The sequence below is a fragment of the Zophobas morio genome, unplaced genomic scaffold (assembly GCF_036711695.1).
Source record: "Zophobas morio isolate AGI-343-1 ecotype UQ-CSIRO unplaced genomic scaffold, CSIRO_AGI_Zmor_V1 ptg000024l, whole genome shotgun sequence".
NCBI lineage: Eukaryota > Metazoa > Arthropoda > Insecta > Coleoptera > Tenebrionidae > Zophobas > Zophobas morio.
In genome coordinates this window covers 19028412-19050014 of record NW_026972129.1, presented here as the reverse complement: position 1 = coordinate 19050014, position 21603 = coordinate 19028412, and the positions used below count along the sequence as shown (strand labels likewise).

The 21603-nt window shown below is 33.0% G+C and overlaps 1 protein-coding gene across 7 annotated transcripts in view; it reads left to right on the top strand.

Moving 5' to 3' along the window:
• LOC135134963 (uncharacterized) overlaps window positions 1-21603 on the top strand; it is a 193850-nt gene that overhangs the window by 16416 nt on the left and 155831 nt on the right. For 2 of the 7 annotated variants that reach the window (XM_064063881.1, XM_064063874.1), the window contains exon 1: window positions 9234-9522. The exons of 4 other annotated variants lie outside the window; for them this stretch is intronic. In XM_064063881.1, the coding sequence (XP_063919951.1) occupies window positions 9496-9522 (27 nt within the window). In that variant the 5' untranslated portion in view covers window positions 9234-9495. Of the gene's footprint in view, window positions 1-9233; window positions 9523-21603 lie in introns of those variants that run through there. One more of the 7 variants, XM_064063875.1, reaches the window with a different exon arrangement.

The following is a 21603-nucleotide window of genomic DNA, read 5'->3' as shown; positions in this document are numbered from 1 at the left end:
TGCAAAATATGAGTTTTTACTTGTGATTCATCATAGCATTAATATTTTTTATTGATCAAATTAAGAACGAGTCATCCCATTTTCTGGAAAATGTGAAAATACAAACGTCTTTATTTAATAAGAATTATAATAATGATATTCAAAACATTTTGTCGAGTGTAGCTTACTAGTTAATTGTTTTGTTCCTCTGTTTTGAGGGGTCGAACTTATTCAAATCAGACTTATTTCTACGTGACATTCTTCCGATGTATAAACATAAAGACTTTCAAGTTGTTTTTTTTATCGAGGATAATCCAAGGCCGTAAATAATGGAGTCCATTGGTCAATTTGGTACTCGTTTCTCGATATTTCATAAGGCCGTAGCTAAGGGAGGCTAGGGATGCTCCCCTAGATATAGACAAGTTATAATTAACCAAATGTGAATTACAGCATCCAAAAACCAAATAAAATGTAGTGTTTTATTCTAAAAACGGAAGTAAGAGCAATAAAAAAGTCTGGACCGTCGCATTGTCATCCGCTTATTGCAATTCGTAGAAACCATGTTTTAGTTTCGTTTGTATTTCACCGTCACGTCTACAGGTTGATAAGTGCTATTTAAGGCTATTTGCCTTAAATTACAACTACTATACAGGGTGTTCATTTTATCTGTTCACTTTATTTGTTCACACCTGACAATTTTTACATAGGCAACATATTATACACCCCAGAGACGACTTCCTGCAGTTTAATTTTTCTTTAATACGCAATCATAGCAATCACAGAAAAAAAATGACAAAGATGTCAATGCCAAATAATGACAAAATTGAAAAAATTAATTTAATTTATTTTAAAATGCCCCGCTACAAAAATGTAATGCGAAAAAAAAACATAATAGGCATGCAGTCGTCACGTTTCCCACAGCGAGGGAAGTACTGTCTAAACTCTTTAGATCAATTTTTTTAACTTATAGGAGTTATAAAAAATTGTAATTATTTAAAATTGTGGTGTACTCACACAATTTGCCACTACTATTAGCAAATAAAGTGATCAAGGTTTTTTGTGGTCACAGTTTGTTATCAAATAGAGAGAGAAAGTTATAAACTTTTTGATATTATTAACTGTACAAGGTTGTAAAAAAGATTTTGGATACAGAAAAGTCGCTGCGAAAATAATCGTTTACAATATATCACATAATTATTATTGGTCTTCACAGTTCTTACAAGGTTAGTTTTATAATAAAAAGGTAAAAAAATTAATAACATTCTTGTTAAATAAGTACAAAAGTATGTCAACATTTTCTGGAACAGAGTGCATAATTATTGTGTTTATCTTTTTTTATTGTAATTTAACAAGACTGTTTATAACTTCCTTTCTTGTTGTTGCTATACATGAGTTGTTTTAAATGAAGTGAGCCTTCCATTTTTTTGTTTAATTGCTATAAAATTGTAGAACTTGTCGCTTTTATGATCTTGGTTTTGATAAAGACAGCATAATTGGAGGTTTTAAAAAACAAAGTGAATGTTTTATTCACATAAAAATTAAAGAAAATGTTGTCATCTAAATCTTTATTTAATGTGGTGGATAAATCAATTTTTAAATTTTGCCAAAATTTGACTGTTGAAGTGCGGCTAAAGATGTAGTTTGTTTACAACAATTTGTTGGAATTTATATTATTAGTAAACATAAAAAGACATAGTGAAACTAGCCACCGTTTGGCATATTTGGCATGCCCACACATCGTACTATGAATTAAAAGTGGGTTGTAGAAAAAAAAATTTCGAACAACACTTTAGTTGTATGACTGACTGCAACTCTGTCCTTGGTTCCATTTCGATGTAATAGAAATTTTCGATTGCAACGATTTGTGTCTTTTTTTGTTTTGGAATAAACAAAGTACCTAGTATTTTGTTAAATGGCTTTTAATAGCTACTAATTTTGAAATAGTTCTTTTTTGTTGTTCTGTTTTGTGTTAATAAATAGATGCAATGCACTATTGTGTTTTGACTGCTGCTTTGTCAGGCGAGTAGTTATTAAACTGAATACTTATATTCCACAAAAATAGCGTGATAGGATATGAAATGGAACAACCATGCTTTTCCACACTCGAACCATCTTATGTAGGTTATGTTTAAGTGCGTAATTTATTGTATTAAGATCTATCAATAAACGGTGTCCCTATTCCAGATCACTTGGTTAAAATTAGCGTGTCGTTAATAACAATTTATATTGGTAATTAAGGTGATTTGGAATAGTGCCGTATTATATTCGTTGGTAGTGTTAATTTTATTAACTATTACTATGAACATCCAGAAGATAATAAAATTTTCTTTAACAGAATGTTCTATGGAGAATTTTGTGTACAATATTCTGACTGTAGATAAAAATTAAGTGCACCTCACCGCTGAAATTCCGTTTTTCCAGACGTTTTCAAACCTATTTTAAATGACTTCCTAACCGGACGAGTAACTGCATCGTTCCGGTGTATTTTTTGTTCAGAGCTTGGGTTGTAGCACATTATAGGGCTAATGGCAATCACAAATAACTGTACGGAAAAGACTTTTCGAAGTGAGGCGGCATGTTTGTCGTAGATGTTTTTTTTCTGAGGTAGGTTTTTATATTTATTTCGATCGTAGAAAAAAGTACGTGCAATTCGTCGGGAAAGTACTTTTCTCGACACCCGTAGTGATTTTAGTTCTCGGTATCCTCCTGCTGTTGGAAGAATATGAATCAAATTCCGTCTGATGTTATTCAAAAATCTTTGGTATTACAGAACGTGCTTCGATTTAAAATTGAACATATCGAGGCACCCTGAAAAGAGTTTTAAATAAAATGCAACGCTTAAAAGAAATGTATTTTTTTTTCTAAATATCGCACACAGAATTTCTGTAATAAATTACGCGTATCTTATGGAATTGTTTATTTGCGTTCTATATCTATATCAGTACATTAATTAAAACAGCCCCGTAAATGAATCATTTTTAGTGAAACATTCGCATATCTTATTTGCCGAAGTCTTTTCCAGCAACGTCATTATTCCGATAACAAAATTCCTATATTCACCAGAAACACTAAAATTTTATCTACAACGCAATAAATTAACGCAACAGGTAAAAATAAATCTGTCCGTCAAAACCAACATGTACATTGTGATCGGCATGTAAATGTCTGGCTCTCAAATGGGCCGGATATAGTTGGCTCCAGTAATGGCGCTTTTGAAAATTCCACTACAACTATGTTTACTTGCAAAGAAAGCCGAAATAGATAAGTAGTTGTAAAAATAACCATTAAGGTATTCAACGACGAGTTCAAAAGAATTTTTTCGATATTGATCGCAATGAAAACAAACGGATAGCAGGTTATATTCTACATCCATTATCGGTGAATTATCGTTCACATCGTATATTATTCACCACTCTTAGGCACGTTTTAATTAGTCCACACTTGAAAATAGCAGTAGCAAGTGAGTTTTGTTTCCCCCTTCTCATTAATGACAGATATATGGCCGGTGTAATTGCCACACTCTAGACTTAAGTGGTCCCAATATAAATAAGGCTTGTCCTAGAAAAGAAAGCACAGTGTTTGGGGGCTGGATGATGTATCGATGTGTGGTGGTGGTTCGATAGAACTGTCTTGGAATATAGAGCTGTTCAAAAATTATGTGTTGATTTATGTATGTTACGGATATTGATACTAATTAAGTAATTGACTACTGTATCATTTGATGTTTCGAGAAATTAATTTTCATGACAGAGTCTGATATTCGTGCGAAAGAAGACATGCGGCGATTACGTGGGTGGATCTATTCACGACTGCCATTCTTAGTCTAGTGTCAATTTTACAGAGAAAAACTAAATTAATTGTTTTTTTTTTTTAATTTCTTTTCCAAACATTTTAATTGATCAAATCACTTTTATTATCAGTATTATACTGTACGTGTCAGAATTAACATACGTGTCCTTGCAGAAATGTTGATCGGAATATTTTCCAATGGGAAAACTCATTACAAACACAAGCATAGCCTTGCGATTTATTAATACATTCATATTTTTGGAACAATTGTTTGACCGCCTACTTGCAAAATATGCATGGTACGCTTGCTTATCTGTAGTTTAGGAATATACGTCTATAGGGGCAATTCTGAATCAAAGTTGTTAAATTTAAAGGGTGTTAAATTGCAAATTTCCATAGTAACGAGTTAAATTCGTAAATCTGATTGGCTGTTTATTTTTTAACAACCTTTAAATTTTAACAGGTTTGATTCAGAATTGGGCCTTATTTCTATTTAAACTTTAGGGGCATCAAGAGAAAAATAAAATTTGTAGAATGAAGTTTTATAATTTATGTAAGAAGTTAGACTCACTCTCTGGGAGTATGGAACAAGCAAGGCCGCACAACGAAGCACACTCGGATCTTAACGGAGGCGTTCAACAGAATACCCTTGTTAAGGATGGGGTGTGACCGAATGGGCACAAAATTAATATATGAGAAGGCATATAGAATATCAATGAATGATAATTCAGAAGGACGAGCCGACATAGAAATCTATGTCGATGGTGCCAAAACAGATAGTGGTTCAGGAGCCGGCATCTACTCCGAACAACTGAACGCACAAATCAGTGTACCTCTCGGCACCCACACGTCTGTCTTACAAACAGAACTGATGGGAATAATGCTGGGAGCTAGAATCATTGCTGAACGTGAAATCGGCAACAAATCAATACGCATACTTACTGACAGCAAGTCTGCACTACTAGCCCTGGACAGCTGTATGGTTCGATCCGGGCTGGTTTGGGAGTGCAGACAAACGCTAAAGTATGTAACGCAGAGGAATAGTGTGGAACTTTGTTGGATCAAAGGACACAGTGGCAACGAAGGAAACGAGAGGGCAGATGAGATGGCGAAGCGAGCCGCGCGCATGCCCTTCTGGGGACCCGAACCGGCAATCACGCCTTCGGTCGCCCTCTCGAACGAACTCGTAAAGCAATATACCCAGAGACGCCATGAGCAGATATGGGTGAAATTGAGCAGCTGTCGGCATAGTAGAGCTTGTATGGCGACACCAGACCGTAAGTTGACGAAATTTTATCTCTCACTTTCAAGGGACAAACTGCGTAAACTGGTAGGATTCCTTACGGGACATTACCAGTTTAACAAACATCTACATACGATAGGGGTGGTAACAGACCCAATCTGTCGTGGATGCAATGAAGAAGAGGAAACAGCTGAGCACATTCTTCGTGAGTGTCCAGCCCTAGCCTCCTACAGGGAATCCATACTAGGGGACATCTGGCCTAGTATGGCAAATATCAGGGAGTTTCCACCCTCTGCATTACTCAAGTACATTCAAGCAGTTGGGTGGCTTGACGAGTAGAGGAGCGGGAAAACACCCTGATATGGACTTGGGGAAGGTACAATGGGCCCAAAGGCGAGGCCTAAGTGCCGGCTGGCTACGGTCAGCCCCCATAATTTAAGAATCCAGAATCCAGAAGAAGTTAGACTTGTATGATTGTGTTTCAGAGATGAGGAAATTTTTGCTTAAATAACTTTACATATTTTTTTTAATTCTACTTATATACGTTGTTCAGATTGCCTTCGTAAAAGTGAATCTAAAATATTTGATCATGACACGATCACTTTTACTTCTTGAGCTATCCTATTTCTTCTTGTAATAGGATCAATCCACCGGACGGATGGCCTCAAATAGGTCTCCCGTTTCCGTCTGCTTGTCTGTCGTCTGCCGCTTGTCCAGGTTTTTATTAGACATGCAAGGAAAATTGTGTAGATGGTAAAACACTAACCGCAGTTTGTTTAATCGGCACTACTAACACTGTAATGACGTTACTTTAAAATTCTTCTTAGTCAACACATTTAAATTTTCTAAAATAATATACTCCTGTATTTGTAGTTTATGAACTCACCTCGATTTTGTTTATTATTGTTATTTTTATTGTTTAAACGTTTTTCTTTAGTCACTTGGTACGTAACTACGTAAACCTAATTAAGGGTGTTTTTTTTTTATTGAACAAATGAACGGTAAGCCCAATTTTTCAGACAATTTGAAAATATAATACAGAATTGATACAGCATTTTCCAAAGCTCGCTAGATACATAGGCTTAACTTTTCGCTTTATTTTCTGTCAATACGTGCTTAATCGTCGAACTTTTTCAAATGTATAAATATAAAGAATCGAAGTTAAGCATGTACTGATAATATTGTTTACCGTTGGTTTTCTGCTTTAAATAGATTTCATATTCTCCTGTGCGCACTGCGTCCATTTGTACTATGCGCGTCTCACAGCTTTACCTGTGTTTTTAACAGTCCAGTCTTTATTTTAAGTCGTAAAGATTATACATACTAAGAAATAAAATTTTATATATTTTTTAAGAAACTATATTTGTTCGGCTGTGCTTTAGGAGTCAGGGAAGTTCTGTCTAAGTAGTCCTAGACCGATTTTTTATATCTAAAATACGTACAAAATTTGGCTTGTAGAGTATGTAATATTTTTAGGCATAGGTATACATTTTGGGAATATTCTGTTGATTTATTTTTTTAATAGTAGAATGAGTTCAGTTTCACATTCTTGGAAATGACATTTTTTATGCCTTCAGTGATGTAGCAGGAGCATTTTTAATTTTTTCGAAGTTAGGAAAATAAAAATTTTGGTTCGGTGTTGTATTATTGCAACCAAGAAGTAGTAAACGAAGGGCTATTTACAACTCAAAAAAAAATTGGTCGAAGGTTACTTCGATAGAATTTCCCTCGCTTATAGGGCCTAGGAGGGACAGTCAAACAAAACGGCGTCTTCGAAAAGTGATAAAATTTAACTTTGCAAATGTTATTTTTTGATGATAAACCAACCCCCTAAGTTAAAATAAAATTATGTCTGGATTGTCGACGTATAGGTAAAGGAGCATGCTATGTGTGTGTTTCAAGTGAGTTTTTCCGTAACAAAATTTTGTAATTACGTCATTAACATTTTATAAGACACGTATATTACACATTTTCGGGAAAATAGGGTGAGCCGTTCTTGATTTGGAAAAAAAAGTTTCTAATTTATTAATTGTTCTTCTGTGACCCCGTGTACATAATATTGAAAACTTTGAATCCATTGATAAGCACAAGTAAAGAGTTACAATGTTTTACGTATGCACAATCTTGAGATAACGTCATAAATTTTTTCGGAAGGGATAAACGGATAAATTTTATTACGAATTCACAAAGCTTATGACAATCGTAACATGTTTGCAAGATTTCAGAGCATTCGGTGTAGCAATTTCAAAATTAAAATGCAAAATGTTGTTATACAATTGTATTTTTTTTTTTTTTCTAAAAATATGTATGCCAAAGGTAATAACTCAAGATATATTATAAAGTTTAGGTAACATTTATTCGGTAAAATTTTAAGATGACGTTATCATTTTTGGAGGCGTTAAAAGGGATAAATTTTGATTAATTTTTTACTATACCTAAGATCACCTTAAAACGTATGCAAAATTTCAAAGTACATATTCGGTTTTGCAGTTTCAAAGGTAAATTGTAAAATGTTATTCAATTTTGATTTTTTCCAAAAATCTGAATGTCTAGGGTCACGGATTGATAGAACACAAGTGCAGGAATATTTTATTTTATAAAATTCAAATAACATTCACTATTGTAAATTTTGGAGATGATGTCATCCCATTGTTCCACAATCCATATTATATTTCTAATATACATACAAAATGTGGCAACAATGGGTTCGTTACTTTCGAAGATTATCTGCCAAATCAAAATTGACACAGACAGACAGACGGAAGTGGGAGACAACTTTTCGTACTCGAGGGAAAATGAAACGTCGAAAAAACATAAAAGTTGCTAGTCTCCCGATGGATTCGATTATTATACTTCCTTAGCCTAGCTTAGGAAGTCAAAAACCGTTAATAAATGTTGTATTTATTCACAAGTGTACGATTTGATACTCTCGAAGTTTTATAACTTTGTGGAAATATATTTTTTTCAATAATAAAAAAAAAACCCAAAGCATCTACGTTATTAAAGAATTGATTATTGCTACATCAATGTTACTATAAGTGAACTCCTGAAAAATGAAATGTGAAAAACAACAAACAAATTTAATAACATTGTTTTCAAAGTATTGGTTTCGAAATTGTTTCTATATTTCATTTTCAAAGCTTTAAATGGTATATTATTATATAACCAATTATGGTAGCCGTTATTCACGAAGATGACGCTTGCGAAACGAGCCGTAGGGGAGTGGAGCAAATCATCTGAGTGAATAATAGCCATAATTGTAAAGATAATACTATACTTTTTCTACTCCCAAATGGAGAAAAAATCACGTAAAACTTTAAAATGAAAAAGTACCTAGACAGCAACAAAATAACGATTTGATGTAATTTTCGTCTTGTCAGATTACTGTCAATTTGAAAATTTGAATTTAAAATGCAACGATCAAAGACAAACTTTCAAAAAGCCTACTACCTTTGATCGTATTTTTTATTGTTCTCGTGGTATAAACAAAGCACAAAACTATAATAAATAAGCAAATGCTATGTTGTAGTAACTATCGAAGGTTTTTTTGTTTGCTGACGTACCCGTGAAGTATGAAAATCTCCCCCTAAAGACTAGAATGCGAATATTATTAAAGAGGAATAGAAAAATGAGTGAATTGTTTTTCAAAAATCTAAATGCGAAGAACAGCTCGAACAATACTTAGATAGAACATACTAATTTGCAAATTTTAAACACGATTTATTAAGCAACATTTTTGAGGAATTATTTATTTTGTGGTGAATGTGTGCTGTTATTTGTTCAGTGCTTTTAATGTTACAAACTTCTTCTTACTCAGCTTTTGTATGCCACAACTCAACTGTTTGTTATTCAACTTATTCGCACCAATTCAAGGTCAACGAAACCATAAAGCTTACACGAAGGTGCCAACTTCTATCAGATTTCGTTTTATTATTTTATTCTTTACACTGAGAATACGTATTCATTCAAAACTATTACACAGCTACACGTTGAATTTATTTATTTTTTATTTCACTCATACTGAGAGTCTCAAGCCAACACCCACACTAGCAGCACACCAAAAGACTTTCGTACATATTAATTTAAGAAACCGATTTAACCCCAACCAACCCTTAGAACGATTCCGCGGAATTTGAGGGGTGGGGCTATAGAAAGCTAGACGCAATGTATAGCGATAGAGGTGCGGACCAGGCAAGACTGTATACCATTCCTCCGCTAAAGTCAGAAAGCCGCTGTGGGTCAGCCGCAACAGGTGTATATGACAGTGTGTGTTCGAAAAGTCCAGCACGTGAGGTGTTCACGCTACACACGAAATGAAAAGTGCCTGTGGGGACAATTTCAAACGCTGAAATTGGAGCAACACTCATTTTTGCACAAGTTTTCAACTCCGTCATGCATTCAGTGGGTGTGTTTTGAAAAGTTATCGTGCTTCCGAAATCAATAGTAACACTATCTTCCTTGTCGGAGCTAATGAATTGGAGAAAATGCCGCTCAGTACAGTTTGTGTAAGCGTAAGTTGATCATTTAATGTTCTACTAGTACACGATAATTCTCTGCTTGAGGCATTTCATTTTGTAGATCTAGGTCGAGTGCTATCATTCTGCCTATTAAGTTTTTGGTAATTTTTATTAACGACTCGTTTGGGTATCAATATTATTAACCCAATAAAGTAATGACATACTTTTGTCTTCAGTAGTTTCCGCATTCTTATGGTTCATATTCGGTTTTCACCAGCGGCAGAAAACCGAAAGCTCAAAGAACCTTCCGCCGTCGATTTGGTCTATGAAGTGTCCTTTGTGGTTGTCATTTAGCTAACATTGAAGCTCTAAATGGGTAACATCGTAATCGAACTACGTTTTTAGAACTGTTGTCTTTATCGGTCCTAATGAAATATTCATTAACACCTCGTAAAACACAATGTGACTAAACAAAGACTGGGTTTTAGGTGGATTTTTGGGTAAAAGAGTTTGCCTACTATCAATTATCGTCGTTTTGGCAACCTTGAATCCAACCATTCATTAGCTTTTATTCTGACATTGAAATTGAAGTGCTTAGAGCTATGTTTCCAGGGCTGGGCTTCAGACTTTGAGATAGGACACAAAAAATGTGTCTATATTTTCTGCAGGAAAACAACAATAATTACTTTTAAAGGAAGTTGAATGTCACTCTCAAAATGGAGACAAATTCTATGGTGTAATAAGAAAGCATTGGAATCGAGTCCTTTGGACGACTGGCTATTTTTATGTTTTCTCGACATTTCATGACCCCGAGAGTACGAAAAATAGGTTTCCTGTTTCCGTCTGTCTATCATCTATTTGTCTATTTGTCTGTCTGTCTGTCTGCCGTCTGTCCGAATTTTTATTAGACAGATAATCTCTGAAACTACTGAAACGATTGTTGTCAAATTTTGTGTTTTACGAATATCGTGTAGATGTAGACTATCCAAAATTTGGATAAGTATCCCCACCAAAAATAGGACGTCATCTCCAAATTTTATGTTAGTAAATATTATTTTAAATTTATAAAATAAGATAATCCTTCACATGTGGTTTATGAATCTGTATAAATCATTAATCAAAATTTATTCCTTCCATCATTTCAAAATTTTGTAATGGAAAAACTCACTTGAAACCAAGGCGTAGCATGCTTCTTTACATTTACCTTAATATTACGTATAGTGAACCAAGAGTTATAAGGTTATATGGCCATCATAAAATCATCCCATTGTGTCGAAGTTAAGTTGTTTACAATAGAAAAGGTTTTAGGGTCGTAAACAACGTGTCCACTGCAGCTCGACCGGCTCTTGTGGTTTCGTTCAGGGGCGGCTTTCACTAAATATGAAAATCCACCACTCCACTATTTCTTTACTACCTGCAGCCGCTGAGGGTTCCGAAATAACCACTCGCTTTGAAAGCCGGCCCTGTTAAATATGAGCAAGAAATGTTTAGAAGATGATTTATTGCCAACCGGTAAGCTTAGTGCGAACCACACAAAGGGGGTATTTATTTGCGGTCAACTACTTTTATGATGGCCATATAACCTTATAGCTCTTGGTTCACTATACATATCTTTGTTTTAACTTAAAGTGTTATCATAAAAAAATAAAATTCGCAAATCAAATCTTATGATAAAAAATCTAATTTATTTACCTTCGACCAATTTTTTGATATCACAACTTTTCGTTTTTCTTTTTCCTTCGACTTTACAGTTTTTTGATATCACAATTTTTCGTCTTTTCATTTTATTTATTTTTCAATTTTTCAATGTTTCAGTTTCATAGTTTTCCGTTTTTTTCAACTTTAATTTTTTCAAATTTTCATTTCATAGAAAAAATTTTTCAAATTTTCGTTTCTTCAATTTTTCGATTTGTAGTTTTTCAGTTTTGCAATTTTTGGATATTACTATTTTTCGTTTTTCCATTTTTAGTTTCTCAGTTTTTCATTTTTCGATTCTTCAGTGCTTCGTTTCTTCTATTTCTTCTTTTATATCACAATTTTTCGATATTTCGTATTGTTTATTTTTTTTCAATGTTTCTTTCGATTTTATAATTTTTCGTTTATTGAATTTTTCAAATTTTGAATCTGATTCTTCAGTTCCGAAACTTTCCAATTTTTAAATTTTGCAATTTTTGGATTGTCGGTTTTTCCGAATTTTTGAGTTTCCAATATTTCGATTTTCGAATATTTCGTTTTTACGTTTTTGCACTTTTTTTGATTATTAAGTTTCTCAATTTTTAATGCCTCTATATCTCAATTTCTCGTTTCTTCAATTTTTTAAATTCCTGATTTCCAATTTTTAGATTTTCCAAAGTTTTGAATTTATAGTGTTTTGTTTTTTCATTTTTATTTTTTCAATTTCACAATTTGCAAATTTTTAAAAATCTGAAAACTAAAAAATCGGAAAATATTGCAAAGAAAAGAAAAATGAAAGCATTGAAAAACTAAAAATCGAGAAACCTGAAACGAAAAAAATTAATGAATCGAAAAATTGGAAAACTCCAAAAATTTTAAAATCGAAAGTCTCTGTAACATTCAAGACCGAAAAATTCAAAAATTAAAAATCGAAAAATTGATAATAAATATATCAAATAAAAAAGTTTTAAATTAGAATCCACTAATTGAAAAATTTTAAATTCTAAAATCGTAAAATTAAAAAAGTGAAAAATTTTAAAAATTTTAATTATTACATATTTAAGATGAAAGCTAGGAAAATTGCAAATCAAAAATTGAAGAAACGAAAAATTGAAAAATCGGAAATTGAAAAATCAATAAAATTAAAAAATCTGAAAGTTGAAAAACCGAAAATTTGCAAATCGAAAAATTGACAAAATCCAAAAATTGAAAATTTCTACATCGGAAAGAAAGAAAAACTATAAAATCAGGACATTGAAAAACCGAAAAATGGAAAAAATAAAATAAAAAACCCAAACAAAAAGTTACAGATCGAAAAATTAAAGAAATGAGAAATTGAAAATTCGAAAAACTGAAAAATTAAAAATTGAAATTATAAATCGAAAAATTGCTAAATCTAAATATGTAATTGACATCCGAAAGTTGGAAAATCAAAAAACAAAAATTTAAAAACGAAAACTTGGAGAGGTACATACTTATTGCAAAATTGAGAACAAAAAAAATTGAAAAACTGTAAAAATGAAGCATATAAAAAACCGAAACGAAAAATAGCCAATAGAAAATTTGAAGAAACGAAAAATAAAAAAGTCCAAGAATTAAAAAATTAAAAATTTAAAACTTTTGAAATTTTAAATCGAAAAATTGCAACTCTAAAAACTGAAACATTCAAAAGTTGGAAAATTGAAAAACGGAAAAATTTAAACTTGAAAACTCGAAAAGCTGCGAATCGAAAAACTGAAGAAACAAATAAAAATGAAAAACTGATCAACTGAAAAATTCAAGTCAAAAAAGCTGGAGTGTCATTTACGCTATTGGTTTTAAATATATATAGAGGTTATCAGGAAACAAAAATAAAAAAAAATATATGGTTTTTTAAAGAAGCAGGATTTGTTGGACGAGGGAAGTTCTGTCGAAATAACGTTCGATCAATTTTTTTCTGACCAATTTCATGATCGTTATCTCAAAATTTTATAAAATAACGTAGGTATATACACTTCGATAACTGTGGTTTATGAATCCGCTTTGATTTTTAATCTTGGACGTGTAGATTTTTGGAAAAAATCAAAATCGTCTAACATTTTACCACTTAACTTAGAAACTGCAAAATGCACGGCTCTGAAATCTTATGAACATTTTAAGGTTATCGTCAGCATGGTAAATCGTTAATCAAAATTAGTTCATTTATTCCCTCCCAAATCTTGATGACTTCATCAGAAAATTTTGTTGGATGAATCCCGTCTAAAATATGCAAAATATTATTAGTGTACACCTGTGGATTAATAATGTATTCATATTTTTATGTAATTTTCTCGAAAATTGGAAATTACAGTAATGTTGTGTCTGCCTATGTATAATAATAATATTAATAAAATAAATATTATCAAAATAACACTATTTACCCCACTTAATTAATAATTTTAGTCGCCTCCTCTGTTTTGAGCACTTTGGGTTATTTTTTTTTCACCATTATTTATTTATATTCAAATTTCATTACCTTTGAATAAATATTCTGTGCATACTTGCCTAAGCAGCCTACAGTGTGATGATTCACACTTGATTAAGAACAGTCACTATTTAGAAGTGCGAAAACAGGCGCTGGACGCTTGAACCTTGAACGTTTTGTCCATCACAGTTTCTGGTTGTGTCATTATCGTCAAAAAACCATTTGTGGGTGCATCTAATGCGTATCTGGTTGTCCAGATGTACGACATACTAAAGTCAAGTTTGGTTCATCCTTGAAGTTGGCCTGATTGTCCAAAGCCGGCCCTGCGCATCTCTGTCCCAGATAATTTAAAGTGATCTTGATTTTTGTATTTTCCCGGGAGGAACGATCTCTTTTGCATAAATAAGCAATCTTTAATTTGCGAGGTCGTTAAGACAGACGTTCTGTAAACAGATTAGTCATTTGTAAGCATGTCGATGTGCATATTTATTCATCGGACTTGGTAACAACGAACCTCACCTTTTATTAATTAGGAAAGTGCGTGTCTTGCACGCCCTCAAATTATCCCGAATTAAACGAATCACCCTAATAACATACGAGTGTTTTCAAGAACTAATTCGTCCTGATTAAGTCTCAGACATCGTCCAGACCGTTGAATAAAGTTTCGTAAGACCCCCGCGGCGGAGAAATTAAGTGAAGTATGTGTTCTCTAACCTCACACAACCTTATTTCGTGTACAAAAATCATCCCACATGGAAGAGTTGTCTGTTATAAAATACGCGGTACAATAGAAAAAGAAAGCCAACAGGATCGAAAAACGCATTGTCGACGAATTATTAGCAACATCTTCCCAAGATTATTTACAGTTCAATTGAGAAAAGAAATTTTCTGATACATTCATCATACACGGGATGTTACCGTGAATGCAATTATTCCGTGGGAGAAACTAAATTTTTCTAATTTGGAACGACGAACTTGCGGGGTACTTAGGTGTGGAAATATCAATTTCAGCCAATTTGGTAGTGTGTAGGGTAATTATTACGGGTCATTATGTTGTTACTTCTGTGTGCTATACAGGGAAAGTTTGGTCGTAGTAACGCTATCTTTTTCATCAGGTTGTATAATACGTTCAATTGTTTGTATAACATACTGTAACATCATTTCTTTCACGCTATCACCCGCAAAAACCCTTCCAAAATTTGGAAAGGCGTCTGCATAAATTAACCGTTCAATGAATTTTGCCGGCTAAATACCGACCAGACCTTTTACGTGATTTCATATAATGACAGTTTTTTATCACCGCGTAATAACCGTGATGACTTAAATGAGTTGTTAACTATGTCAATGCAACATCTGTTTTAATTGTCTTCTAACAAGTCTGGTTGAATTTGTTTTCGTCAATTAAGATATGATAATGACATTTTTGGCGTGATATTCGTACGATATGCAGAGATTTCAATGAGTTTTTTTAAATATTTTCTCACACAAAAGTTCAAAGCATCTCTGTAATCTTGATGGAAAGAATTTTATTGTTTACTATTTGCTATATAGTTCAAGGTATCGTAGTTGCGTCTAATCTATGACAAGCTCGACATAAATTCCAAGTGCGCCTAGAATTTCATCACAATTATTCCTTGCACGTAGAATTACAAAGGATTGGCGGGATGTTCAACGGTTATTTTGATTTCAAACAATATAGCTTGTACAGGATTGTTACCGAGAAATGCTTTTCGAATTTTAAGCAGTTTAAGCGTGTTTATAAAAAACGGATTTCTTTGTTTTGTTCAGTGTAGTCGAGTGAAATTTTGGGAGAGCCCAAAAGCGACGTAACTTTTTGTGTGAAATTGAAAGGAGATGGTGATGTCATAGGATTTATGATATTGCCGTTAAGTAACGCCCACTTTTTTAACTAAATAGTTTGTTGTAATTAATACGTCAAGCATTCACAAATTAAATTAAAATATGTAATTTGGAATTCACGTTTTGTTTCTGTGAAGAAAATGCTTTTTATAGGTTAATTATGTGTAAACGATTGATTATGCTTTGTTCATCTAACAGGTTACAAAACAGATTCGAATAAATTTTGTTATGAATATTAAAATTTTTCTAGGAATAGGCATTTAAAAACCTAAACAAATGTTAAGAAACGTATGTCAATCACGGAAAACACGAAGCGGTTTTGATTTCTGTGAAAGGAATTTTAGGATTATAGTTGAATGTCACAATGTGGTCAAGATATTGTGTAAGTTTGTAAACATTAAGAAACGCTAGTGGAAAGGTATTAGTTTTTTTAATTCACTATTTAAGTTATCTGTTAATTAAAAATGATCAGCTGTTGTGACTGTATGAAGCGGTTAATGTGTATTATAAAAAAACGTTCGAAAGTTATTCGAGAGAACTTCTGTCGCCTCTCAAGTATAGTTAGTACATACAACAAATTTCGTTTCTTCGAAAAATTATAAAATTTTACTTTTTTTTTGTGATAAAAGTAAAATAATATAAATAACACTAGTCACAAGGTAAGAAAAAAGAAAGGCTCATGATGGGATTTTCTCGTTGCAAGTCCTACTGTGATTTTTTTTGCGAAAATTTATCAAGGCGGATTCATAAACCAAAAGTAGAGGACTATATTATCTTGTAACATTGAAATAATATTCATATGTACAAATTTTGGTAGTGTTTGATCATCTGCATCGCGTCATTGACAAGAAAGCTTTGACGCTGTATGTTGCTTATTTTTTAACCGATTTTAATAAATGATACACCAAATAAAATCGTGAAAATACTGTAATATTACTGCATTTGATAGCGACTATAGTCATACATTAAAAAATAATTGAGATTGCAATAATTAAATCACTCAATATTGAATACAACGATGGGTATTTCTAGACGTGTCAACAATGTCTGGAACAGCGGGCAGCAATTTTGTGTAACTTCAATAGATGTCTCCTTCTTTTCTTCCTTTTTTTGACTAAAATAAAAAAAAACAAAAAAATATTTACTTCAATTTAAAAACAAAGCTGAGTACTGCCCGTTAAAAACTAAACGTCATTTTTTTTAGTGGATTACAATGAAGTATTTTTTTGAAACGATTTCAACTGATCTGTTATTCGTTCGAATTGGGTAACAAATAAGCAACATACAGCGTCAAAAGTTTTTGTCGATCACCCTGTATATAACATACTTCTAAAATTTGACAGCAATCGGTTCAGTAGTTTCGGAAATTATCTCTGTCTAATAAAAATCTGGACGTACGGCAGACAGACAGATGGGTGACTTATTTCGTACTCTAGGAGTCCAAAAACATTAAAGTAGCCATTCGTCGGATGGACCTTATTACAATACATTACGCTTGGGAAGTAAAAAAATGGTGCTCGACGTTGTCTGTTGTCGAGGACTGAAATTCGTTGTGAGGAGAATTTCCATTTAATATTTTCTCTGTGTGAAGATACGAAAAAATCAAATCTTTTGTCTGGAATACTCACTGCTTGTGCAAAAGTTACGTAGTTTTTATCTTTCTAATCCGTTTTTATATCCTGTCTGGTATTTCAAGGAATGTTGTAGAAAAGAGATTTTTGCCTTTGTGGAAATGTGCGGAACTTGTCTCAGATAAGAAGGCTTTTCTTAATTTTTGGTAGATTTGACACAGATTCTTTGGAATACACACACACTGGACAAATGTACAAAATGTCATTACTACCGCCTCGGAGGTAAAAAAGTGTCAACAAGTTTGATAAAAAAAATCAGTTATAATTAGTTTTTGGAAGTTGCAACATTTTTTGGTTGATACTTATTAGACATTTTAAAATGTTAGTCCTATTTTTACTTCTTGAGGATAAGCTAAGGAAGTATTGTAATACTAATAATAATCCGGTGAATGTCTAGTTTCATCTTTTTTCAACGTTTCATGACCGCTGGAGGATGTTTCCGTCTGTCTGTCTGTCGTCTGTGTCGAGATTTATTATCTCCAAAACTACTGGACAATTTGTTATGAAATTTTATACGTATGTTTGGAATATCGTATAGATGCTAAACCACTCACTAAAATGTATCTGATCATCCCCACCAATAATTTGATGACGTCACGTCAAAATTTTGCATGGTGAATGCGGGTTCAATTTTATAAAATGCCACATTTCTACATTTTTGTGGTTTATGAATTCGCTTTGTTTACCCTAGACATCTACATGGTCGGGAAAAAAATCAAATTGTATATAGTCTTCCCAGTTCAAAGTGGTTTTTATGATAGGCCCATTGTGTGGAAGTTGATCATGGGGACAATGGAGTAAATCCCTAGCCATAAATAAGACAGTGGTCGGTTTCTTGTAGGGCCATATTTCATTATTCAACTCATATTGTCCGTCGTGGGGTAATAATGAGGTGATAATGTTTATTATCTTGTCATAAAAACCACTTTTAACTGGGAGTACAATAACAGTATAAGAGGAACGCAGAGCAACTGTCAACTAGCTCACAATTTTAGAAGCGTCGTGGTAATAACGCGAAGGTCACGGGCTAGATCCCCTCATAGCCTACTTTTTTTCTTATACTGTGACTGGTATTATCTATATTTTTACTTCCCTAGCGTAAGCAAAGGAAGTATTGTACTCGACTCCATCGGCCGACTCTCTACTCTTACGCTTTCTCGACCTTTCATGACTGCTAGAGTACGAAGAAATGGGTCTCCCGTTTCCGTCTGTCTATCTGTACGTCTGTCTGCCGTCCGGATTGTTGTCAAATTTTGTATTTATATTAGGAATATCATCTAGATGTAAAACGCTAACCAACATTTATCTAATCATCCCCACTAATAATGCGATTACGTCACTTCAAAATTGTACATAGTAAATGGGTTTTAAATTGTATAAAATAACATAGTCGTACATACCTAGTTTATGAGTCCGTGTTGAGTTCTTATCCGAAACATTCAGATTTTCAAAATTATAGATTTGAGCTTATAGAGGTTACATAAAACAAATAAAATTTAGCGAAAACAAATTTTGCTTTTGCACTACACTGGTTTTTTGTTTGATGCTTTAAAATACGGCCTACAATGTAAAAATACGTAGCTTTGTCAACTTCACACTTATAAAAAAACCATTAGATTACAAGAACACACATAATAGTATAGAATAGACATGTCATTATTGTGAATTTTCCATTTGCTATATAAGGACACATCGAGCGAATGCAAATTATGTTGAGATGTTCGACCGATTTTGTCACATTTAATTTGAGCCGGTTTTGCTTTTAGTATATAATTTATTCCATAATTTCATTTCATTTCTTAACGTTTATTTTAGAAATTTTAAACGACAGTACAGAGTTTTGCAAGTTCTGTTAAAATTTTGCAATTAATCTTAAAACATATAGCACCGATGGCCCTGAAATTTTTGAGGTAGATAAATATCGTTTTAAATTAGGAGAATAGCATGCTTCTATCCATGTATTTTCTTTATACTGCTCTATTATTACAAACTTTTATTAAAAACATGTTCTATTTTCATTTGAATTATAATTTGAATAGTCAGTTTTATGATTTATCGAAGAAACTGGACTTATATACGACCGGTGTAGTTTCCTTCCCTTAAATTTGTAACTGGACCCGTCCGGACGCTTTTACATCCACTGCGATGTTTCATTGGTGTATTCTGATAATATTTCCACTCTACTAAGTGTTGATCAAGGGAATGAAGACGTTTACGATACGTAATATATGAGTTATTTTTATTTGTAAGGTAACGATTTTTAAGGGACGACTTAAAGTTTTGAAACTTTCATTTTTCCTTCAGTTTTTGTTAAAATATGATGTTTCACCAATGCTATCTTATGCGCTTTATGTTTCTCATAAACAGTCTTACGGTGTTCAAGTGTGAGCAGTTTCTTTAAAACAAGTAGTTTAATGTAGTACGTCTTGAGATACGCAGTAACTTCATTCAAAACATTTGATATATTTAGTTGTTTATTTTTAGCAAAACCTTTGGAGTAAATATTAAAATATCGTATAAACATGATAGAACTTCGAGTACTATTGCAGTACCTGGTTAATTTTATCACTTCAAATAATAACAGCAGCAAATCAATATGACTTCACAATTTTAAGATACTTAGACCTTGACTAAAAAATTTGGGGACTTGCAAAGACTCAATGTGTATCATGTATTCTTCCTGCAAAAGGTCAAGATACTTCGTACTTTCATTGTCGCAAAAGTGTTTGTATTATATTATCATGCAAGAAAAAAGTTCTCATAGGTCCACAATTCATTCAATCAGTTCATTATTCACAGCTTAGCTATTGAAAATCCATGTCACGATAATGCCACGAATTAGTCAATATTTACTTAAACATCATGGTTTTTCAAGTTAATCCATTGTCGGTATTGAATAACGTCTGTGCCGACCTTTATGCTTGTTAATATTTGGCTAGAAAATGTTTTGCGGAAGCTTTTGATGATGTAAAGCTCACCTGTTTTTGTGGGTAGATATTTTTCCTGGAAGATTTATCTTTCCGTCATCACATGAAGTCATCAAACCCAAATAAGCCATTCCCACAACAAAGCAACAATAGTGGGTACTCAGGTTTTTTCAATTACATAATAATCCACCGTGTTGAATTTGTCATAGTGTCTTTTTAATTAATTTAGGAAGCAAGCTGAAAGTTGTCAAGGTTAAGGTGTAAAGTTGGATCGGATGGAGGAACGCGTAATAAAGTTGACTCGGTTCAGTGGATAGACATTTGCGTTATACACAAAAGCTTAAAAATAGTGAGGAAACGTAGAAAGTGTAATGACATTAGAACGAATGTGCTTTTGATGAAGTGTATACACACGCCCACTGATGATTTATTAAGATAATTGTATCGGTGTAATTAAGAGTGTTATACGGATGAGTGATCAATAGTGATTGGGGAAATAAGTGAGAAGTGATTTTTAATTGTTTAACAGGCCGGAATTTATATTGTTTGTAGTGAATGGGGAAAATTTTGTAACACTTTTGATCACGGTGTATATTTAACCTGGTTATTTTTAGTCCAGTGCTGCTGATTCCTAGACTGTTTTCATTAATATCTAGAAATAACAGTTTTATTTGCAATATCCGTTTCTGAATCAACCAAGTTGATTTTTGTAGTATTCACCACTAGATAAATCGTGTTTAGTAGGTATGTTTATTCTTTGTATTTACGATTTGTTACGGTTTTGTTTGAAGGAATTTTAAATATTATTCGAATTTTTAAAATTTATGTTTAAGAACCGTAATAAATTCCCATTGAAATTTTTATTGTAGCGTCACGTAACAAATCCATCTGATCCGTCATTTCCGATCTCATCAACAGCAACCGTCAAAAGAGAAATGAAGTTTCTCCCGCATTATTTTAATCATGTAGATTATTCAATTAGATAATTAAGAGCGCCATTCTACCAGTAAAAGTTCGCAAATTTTCCTCAGAATCGCTCTAAATGACGCCTAAATGTCAACTTCCGGCCACGTTTTTTATACCAGCTCGAAATTTTTCACATGTACCAGTCGGGTAAAAATGATCGGGAGGAAACATACTGCTTTTGTAAATAAAAATAGGAATCCTAAAAATACTTTTATGCTGTTTTCAATAGGGTACGTCCGGAAGTAGCCGGAGCAAAAATTTGCGTCGTCAGAGCTCGGATTGGAAAAGCCATTTTTCAAAACGGATTTCGCTCTGGGCTTCGGTTATATTTTCGCACTCGATTGGCCGAAAATAATCGGAAATGTCTGGACTCCGCAGCAGACATTCGTCTGTCGCAAGAGACAATTCTTATGCCAAAAATAAAATAGGTCACTCTTCTCGCACATATCAAATCGATTGTGGAATGAAGTTGTCGACAAAAGTTCAGTAGGTTGACCGACATCTCGTGCATTGATGGTGTCGAGCCGAACAAATTTTCCTTCCATAAATCTCGGAACTGGTAGTGCTGTTATTACACGAAAAGATTGTCATTGTTTGCATGTTCGTACGACATAATAACTGCTTTGTGAAATAC